The sequence below is a fragment of the Brassica oleracea genome, chromosome C9 (genome assembly GCF_000695525.1).
Source record: "Brassica oleracea var. oleracea cultivar TO1000 chromosome C9, BOL, whole genome shotgun sequence".
NCBI lineage: Eukaryota > Viridiplantae > Streptophyta > Magnoliopsida > Brassicales > Brassicaceae > Brassica > Brassica oleracea.
Window position 1 is genome coordinate 14,979,024 of NC_027756.1, and position 8,605 is coordinate 14,987,628.

At 36.7% G+C, this 8,605-nt stretch overlaps 2 protein-coding genes across 2 annotated transcripts; one reads left to right on the forward strand and one right to left on the reverse strand.

Moving 5' to 3' along the window:
* Positions 1 to 1,390: 1,390 nt before the first annotated feature.
* On the reverse strand, positions 1,391 to 1,987 carry LOC106314409. Its single transcript, XM_013752282.1, has one exon. It carries the CDS (start codon positions 1,985 to 1,987, stop codon positions 1,391 to 1,393), a length of 597 nt encoding a protein of 198 aa, XP_013607736.1.
* A 4,860-nt stretch (positions 1,988 to 6,847) lies between these two features.
* LOC106314410 (glutathione S-transferase T3-like) lies at positions 6,848 to 8,313 on the forward strand. Its single transcript, XM_013752283.1, has 2 exons — positions 6,848 to 7,028; positions 7,982 to 8,313. Exons 1-2 carry the CDS (start codon positions 6,848 to 6,850, stop codon positions 8,311 to 8,313), a joined length of 513 nt encoding a protein of 170 aa, XP_013607737.1.
* Positions 8,314 to 8,605: the final 292 nt, after the last annotated feature.

Genomic DNA, 8,605 nt, shown 5'->3' on the forward strand with positions numbered 1-8,605 from the left:
CGACATGGGAAAAATGATTACAAACCGGTTTTTCCAGCAAAGAAACTTGGAAACAGATTAGGGTCTATCACCAAACAGTCACTTGGAGCAACGTAGTATGGTTTCCACAGGCCATTCCTCACTTCTTCTTTATAACATGGCTGACCATTAAGGATCGGCTGTCCGCGGGAGCAAAAAGCAGAGCATGAGATTACATCCAACATTGTATTCTGTGTGGGAAGACAGACGAGACCATAGACCATTTGTTCTTTACCTGTCCCTACTCATTCACTGTGTGGATTTATTTAATCGGGTTTTTACTGGGATCTCGAATGAATCCTGACTGGTCTATCACCCTCGTTTGACTTCTCTCCATTCGCAGAAACGAGATTGATATTTGCCTTTTGAAACTAGCTGTCCAAGTCACCGTCCACATCTTGTGGCGGGAGAGAAATAGTAGACGGCATGACGGTGACCATCATAGAGCTGCTCACATGGTCCGTTTTATCGACAAAACTATAAAGAACATGAGCTCCTCCCTGCGACACCGAGGCCTGGCAACCTTTTTCAAAAAAAAAAAAAGAACGATGGCCTGGCAAGACCATCGGGTCATAAGCTCGTCTTTTTCTATGTTTCTTCCTATAGTGTTCTTTTTTTGAAAGCATAAACCTGGTCGGTATTTTTTTTCTTTTGTTGATAATCAATTTAAAATTTTAACAAAAATAAATACAAAAGATGTAAACTTAGGCTTCAAATGATGACGTAGATCAAAAAATACAGAACCGAAAAATACAGATCAATCAAATCAAATACATATCAAACCGATAATGCAAATCAAATGAAGATCAACATGACTATACAAAACAAACATCATTTGAAGCACATTTCGCTATATATATATATATGAAATAATCTCACATTTAATTAATATTGTATGATTGATGAAATAATTAGTAAAAATCTATAATTATAAAAACATCATTTATATTGTAAAATAATATAAATATTACTTATTTTTTAATATTTTCTTTTATTAGTAAATATATATTTAAGTAATTTTAGAGTATTTTCACGCGATATAAATAAAAAGAAAGGAAATTAAATATAAGGAGCAACAACTATTTATTTACTATTCACTTACCTTTTGGACATTAATGTCCTTATTTTGACACAACTACTGTAGATGTAGATTTGATATTAGGAACCCACGTCTCACTCTCTAATATCTTCCATTTTTTTTAAACAAATCATTCCTCTTATGAACTTCATTTCTTTTTCGGAAACTTTAGATTTCATTTTCAGACCTTACATTTTTTTCTTCTTTATCGCTGTAGTTTCAGTTTCGTCTCCTAAAAAAGTGTATCAGCTGCGTTTTTTTACTCAAACTTCTACTTTGCATTAACCAAATTGTTTAAACACATACAAAATCATTCTCCAAATAAAATTTTAACCATATTGGCATGACAGTATACAATTTAGGAGCACTAATCTCAAGAGAAATGGCTTCCTTTGCAATCCTATCTGCCACTCTATTTGCTTCTCTGCCTTGGAAGATCACCTTACTGCTTGTAACCCTTTTACTCATATGAGTGATGTCCTGAAGGTAAGTGTGGAGGCTTGGCCTTAAGGGTTCCTCTCTCAATGCTTCAACCAAGCTTTCGGAATCCGAGACAAAGATCACATTCCTAAAGTTGAGTCTTAACATTGTCCTCATGGCCCAGCGTAAAGCCTCCGCTTCCACTTCAATAGGGGTACGAAGCTTAGGTAACTTCCTCAATTCCATCCAGAAAACCTCCCCTTGGTGATTCCTTGAAACCCAGCCGATACCACACTGGTCCTTGCTTTCATCCCAAGCACCGTCAACATTGTAGTTGAACCAATTTGGTGGTGGGGGTTCCCATTTAGCTTCTGTTCTTACCATTGGAAGGTGGGGTTGCTCTCTTTGATCCATGTCAGTTCTCCTATTCCACTCTTCCATGTCCTCCACTGCCTTGTTGATCATACTCATTCCATCGTAATCGATTCCCTTGAAGATAAAATCATTTCTACTCTTCCATAACCTCCATAGGATCCAGGTGTATCAGCTGCTTGTTCCTGCCATATATGAATAATTTTTTTTGCTAGGATAAAAAGTTATATTATGAATAAATTCTGATGTTTTTAGTGAAAAAATCTTATCAAACTAATTAACTTTGTATAAAATAGACAACGATATTTGAAATGAGCCAAGGATAATCTATTTTTTATTTAAAAAGAGTGTACCAGCAAATAAAATGAAGGAAGCAAGGGATGTAGCTGATGTTAAGCTAGATGGACTTCCAACCTAAAACTAATTGGTGATACGTGGAGTGGCCCATCTATATTATATATTCCTAAGAATCATTTCCAACATCCGATGTGAGCACTTTGTGTCGAATACGCCCCGTCGAGATGATGGCTCTTTGAGCGTCAATCTCGGAATGTTCGGGCAAGGATCAATGGGCCAACTTTGGGCCAAATCGATGTGGATCGGGTTGGACTGCGTTGATTGGGCTCTGATACCATGTTAAGCTAGATGGGCTTCCAACCTAAAACCAATTGGTGATAAGTGGAGTGGCCCATCTATCTCCAACGGAGCCCCGGCTCGGACCTTCACCACCAGCAACCATCATCATCAAATCAACCTCCGACAACAACTACTCAGGTACGTCTTCCGGAACCCTCAACTTCTTCTCTTTCAACTCACTCTGGGCCTTCTGCTCAGAACAATAATGGGAACAATTCCCAAGCCCAGCAACCAGCCTTACAAAACCAAGCCCAAAGCCAAACACAAACCCTGTTTAATACGGCCCAAACAATATCGGCCCAAACCCAAGTTCAGCCTACCATACCAAATACGCTACCCTCATCTTCTTTGTCATCTCAAACAACAGCCCCAGCTCAAATATCACCCGATCAGCCACAAACAAACCCTACTCTCTCAGCTCCCTCACAAACCTTACCCAACCAACATTCTATGAAAACCAGATCAAAGAATCAAATCACCAAACCAAACCAAAAATTCACCTTGCTTGCCTCTCACTCAAAACAGTCTGAACCTACTACTATAATTCACGCGTTACGTGATAAAGAATGGAGAAGGGCAGCGTCAACTGAGTATGATGCACACATGAGAAACCGTACGTGGGATCTAGTTCCAGCCTCGCCAAATCAGAATTTAGTGGGATGCATATGGGTATTTACCACCCAGTACCTACCAAATGGAAAAGAAGAACGAAAGAATGGCAGACTTGTGGCGAAAGGATACAACCAGCAGTATGGAGTTGACTATGCAGAGACATTCAGTCCGGTCATCAAGACAACAACAATCTGTATAGTTCTTGACATTGCAATACACGAAGACTGGAAAATTAAACAACTTGATGTCAACAATGCATTTTTACAAGGAGATCTTCAAGAGGAAGTATACATGATTCAACCACTGGGTTTCATCGATAAGGACAGACCCTCTCATGTCTGCCGATTACGAAAAGCAAACTACAGACTCAAACAAGCCTCATGGGCCTGGTACATGGCCCTAAAACAGCACTTGACCGATACTGGCTTCCGTAACTCCGAAGCAGATGCTTCCCTCTTCACGTAAATCGTAAACGACAGCTACATATATGTTCTTATCTACGTAGATGATACTATCGTCACAGGAAACAACAGCCGCGACATTGACATGGTTCTCCACACCTTCGCTGAACGTTTCTCTATCAAGGACCCTGTGGATTTACATTACTTTCTTGGTGTCGAAGCAACGAGGACAAAAACTGGACAACATCTCAGTCAACGAAAATATATCAATGATTTATTGGCAAAAACGAAGATGCAAGACACTAAACCCGTTTCGACTCCACTTCCAACCTCGCTGAAACTCACCCTGCATGGACGCACCCCACTACACGATGCAACTGAATATAGATCTCTCGTTGGAAGTCTACAATATTTGTCCTTTACTCGCCCGATCTCTTATGCAGTGAGTAGACTCTCACAATACATGCACATGCCTACGACAGAACACAACCAGGCTGTAAAAAGAGTGTTGCGCTATCTAGCAGGGACATTCACTCATGGTATTCTCCTCTCTCGGAACTCTCCACTAACTTTACATGGATTTTCAGACGCTGATTGGGCAGGAGATACTGACGACTACGTTTCCACAAACGCGTACGTCATGTACTTGGGCTCCAATCCAGTCTCGTGGTCGGCCAAGAAACAGCGTGGTGTTGCTCACTCCTCCACTGAGGCTGAATACCGAGCGGTCGCAAACACAACATCCAAAACGATATGGCCATGTTCCCTTCTGCAAGAACTTGGGATACGACTACCAGCTACTCCTGTAATCTATTGTGACTACTTGGGAGCGACATATCTGTGTGCAAACCCAGTTTTCCACTCAAGGATGAAACACATCGCAGTAGACTACCAGTTCATCAGAAACCTCATCCAAACTGGAGCACTCCGTGTCTCACACGTTTCAACACATGATCAGCTTGTCGACGCATTAACGAAGCCATTACCTCGCTCCAAGTTTCAACAGGCTTGCTCCAAGATTGGAGTGACTAAACCCCCTCCATCTTGAAGGGGCGTATTAAGGAAACAATCCTAATTCTATTTATGTAAAGGACTTTGATGTCATTTGTTTGTACAAAACCCTACAATCCTCTGTACCTATATATTCTCCTCTATACCATTCATGTATCAATAAGAAGAGATTTCATTATCTATAGCTGATGTAATCTTGCTTCACCGATTTGACGATTTTTAGGTGTTCTTCGAGAACAACGTTGAACAAATCAAAGTGGGTGTTATATTTATAAATCATATAATCGATAATAAATAAAATTATATTTATAAATCATCATATTATTATAGTAAATATACAATTATATTTATAAAATCATTGTATTGAACTTTAAATATTATTTTTGGGTTTATATATTTTTATATATATTAAGTCTAAACAATTATAGTAAATATTTTTGTTTGAAATTTATATGATATAAAGTAAAATTAATATATAGATATATTAGTTTTTATATTATTTCAATTTCAATTATTTATTATTTATTTATATTTTTACTAAAAATAAAAATATTTTACTTTCCCGCAATCACCCGCAAAAGATAACTGAAGCCACCTTTTGATTTTAAAAAGTTTGTAGTGGTGCAAAGTGGTTTATAGCTTTTTATGATTATTGTAAAATGCTAATAACCGCTAATGCAATTAATATCTGGCTTGCGGACTAAAAATGATTAACCATTTTACCTTTAAAAATGTAATACATTTAATAAAAAATTAAAATATGGTTCGATTATTAAAATCACATATAAAACATTTTATGCACTTATATTTTAATATATTATATATTACTGATTATTAAATTCACAAACGTTAGAGGCATAAATTATTAATATACAAATAACAGAAATAGATAACATTTCATGTATGATTTTTTTTATAACGCTGGCTTTATTGAGTCATCACGGCAAACATTCCGCAAGGTCATGTACTCCCTCTGTTTCATAATATAAGTAGTTTTGGCTAAAAGCGCGAAGATTAAGAAAATTATTATGTTTTTAAAAAGTATTTTATAATAAATAGGTTAGACATAATTTAACCAATAAAAAATAAGTCTATTTAATTTGATTGGTCACACTGTATTCAATAAATGTAAAAGTTACCTAGAAATACGAAAACTACTTACATTTTGAAACAAAAACATTTCTCTAAAACTACCTACAATATGAAACGAAGGGAGTATGATTTAACAGTTAAACCATCTTTAAAATTTTTAATTAATAAATAATTTTTTGTCTGTCATTAAAGGTCAAATGAGTAATCACTCCGCAAGCCACATATTAATTACATTAAAAATCTCCTTATATTCAGCACAAAGATCAATTATAAATATTACTCCCTCCGTTTCATAATATAAGTAGTTTTGGCTAAAAGCGCGAAGATTAAGAAAATTATTATGTTTTTAAAAAGTATTTTATAATAAATAGGTTAGACATAATTTAACCAATAAAAAATAAGTCTATTTAATTTGATTGGTCACACTGTATTCAATAAATGTAAAAGTTACCTAGAAATACGAAAACTACTTACATTTTGAAACAAAAAAAATTCCCTAAAACTACTTACAATATGAAACGGAGGGAGTACTAGATTCTGTTATTACTGTTATTAAATATTCGATTATTAAAATCACATATAAAACATTTTAAGCACTTATATTTTCAGTTGGGTCGGCACGTTCCATCTAAAAGCATTTTGGTTGGTTGCCCAATAGAAGTTTACTTCTACTAATAACTCTGAGAATAAAACATGGTTGTTTGATGTAGAAATAGGTGGGGATATAAGTAAATAGTGGAGGCGTTACCACTAGAACTAAGAGCATTCTCATCAGGGGTATCTACTCCAAAATATCTAAAAATACATTTATGTGTATGTATATATTATATAAACATATATAATTGTGGGGTTCTAAGCTTTACGGAAAACGTAACTAAAAGTATCTGGTTTTAGATATTTTTAGTTATGTTCCCTGTAAAATTTAGACCATCTCCGTAGAGATGTCTTAAGGGGAATTCCAAAGAAAAAGGAAAAAAATATATAAATGAAAAAGTATGAAAAACCCAAGAACTAGTGTTTATTTTGGGAGTTTCAGAAGTGTTAAGCACCCTACGTGTCAAGTTGTTATTCGACCTCTCTTTTATGTCTCTCTCCTCTCCTTCGTTGGTGAAATCAATTGTTTCTCTTTCTTCTCTAATCTCGAAGCGTCCATCTTCTCCGACGATTCTGATGTTGATCTTTGAGGAGGGTCAGTGAGCAGTGGGACATGTATCCTCCTTCTTCTTCTCCTTCTTCTCTTCCAACCAAATGTTGTACTTTCCCCTCCTCTTCCCCGCCGATGACGAAATCCAAAAGCGGACTCCACACTCCTTCCGCCGCCAATCAGTCCCGCAAGAAAGCTACTCTCCCCCAGCCTTCTAAGAAGGTCGTCATCAAGCTCAACAAAGGTTCTCCTCACGCGATTTCGAATTTTGAATATGTTTCTTAGTTCTTATCGATTAGTTTTAGGATAGTGTGTAAATCGGTGACGATCGGGAATGACTCGTATGTACAATTGGTTGTTTAAGCTTAGGCTTCTCGATTTTAAGGGTTTTTGATATTGGATTGTTACATTGATGCTGATTCTGTGTTGGTTTTTTGCAATTGAATTGTAGTGTAATTTACTGTGATTGTTAATTTTGATTTTTATGATGAGTGGTTAGGGCCTTTTTGTTATCCACTATCTATCACGTAGCTTGTTGTGCCATTGCAAAGATCTTGAGAACTGGACTGGTTTAGTAGTTGTGATAAAAACCATTTTCGTGTATGGTTCTTCTAAACTTTGTATGCTTATCGTGTATACCACATTTTGAGAAGTTGGGTTTAGTTTGTTTGAGTATCAATGCAATGTTTTCTGTGTGCTTGTCGTAAAGGATACGTCTTTATTTGGATTTCTTTAGCCATCGTCTCACATTTTTTTTTCGTTTTTCTCTTTACAGTTGCATAAGGGAAGAGGAATCACATCGTCTTTATTACAAGGGAAGGGAACAAACTTAGACACAAGGCAAGAGGTTAGTAGACTTTACTTTTAATGCTATTTGTTAGTTGTGTGATTAGGTTGGGAATAAAATAGACGTAAGGGCAATGTTATTTGTTAGTTGTGTCGAAGTGATTTGCATTTAGTTTGCTCTCTGTTTTAGTTTTAGGTGAAGAAATTGATTGCTATTAACTCTATAATCTGAAACTTCAACAACTAAAACGTCTTAAACTTGTCTTTAAAATCTGAACAACACATTTAAACAATCAACAACTAAAATCATTCTCCTTTGCTATCTTATGGATTCATATAGTCAATCTTATAGCTTTTTAGACCTTTTAAACAATTAACATCCAAACACTCAACCTAGTATACAACTCTCAGCCTCGAATGTGTGTGTCTTCGGTACACAATTGGGTGAAGATGCTAACGTTGAAGCTCACACTATGGACGACCGTAAGGAGAGACGGAAATGGACACCAGCAAAAGACGTTGTGTTGATCAGTGCTTGGTTGAACACCTCTAAAGACCCTGTTGTGGGGAATGAGCAAAAAGCAATTGCGTTTTGGAAACGCATTGCAGCTTATTTTGCAGCAAGTCCAAAGCTTGCTTGTTTGCAAAAGAGAGAGTCGGCTCACTGCAAACAAAGGTGGGGGAAGATTAACGAGGGTGTATGTAAGTTTGTAGGGTGTTATGAGGCTGCAACGAAAGAGTAATCAAGTGGGCAGAGTGAAAATGAAGTTATGAAAATGGCGCATGAAATTTTCTACAATGATTACAAGGTGAAGTTCACACTGGAGCATGCATGGTTGGAGCTTCGCCATGATCATAAATGGTGTGGAGCTTCTTCAACTAAAGGATAAAGTGCAGTCAAAAAGAAGGAAGTTAGATGACCAATCCGCACAGTCATCAACCTCTGTTCCAGTAAGCCATGAGAGGATAAAGCAATGGCTCGGCCTATTGGTGTTAAAGCCGCAAAGGGAAAAGGTAAAAGGACTATGGAAGAGG

Coding starts and splice junctions, on each gene's coding strand:
- LOC106314409 (XM_013752282.1), bottom strand. CDS start 1,987: ATGAGTATGATCAACAAGGCAGTGGAGGACATGGAAGAGTGGAATAGG.
- LOC106314410 (XM_013752283.1), top strand. CDS start 6,848: ATGTATCCTCCTTCTTCTTCTCCTTCTTCTCTTCCAACCAAATGTTGT. Junction 7,029..7,981: donor CGTCATCAAGCTCAACAAAG/GTTCTCCTCACG, acceptor TACAACTCTCAG/CCTCGAATGTGTGTGTCTTC.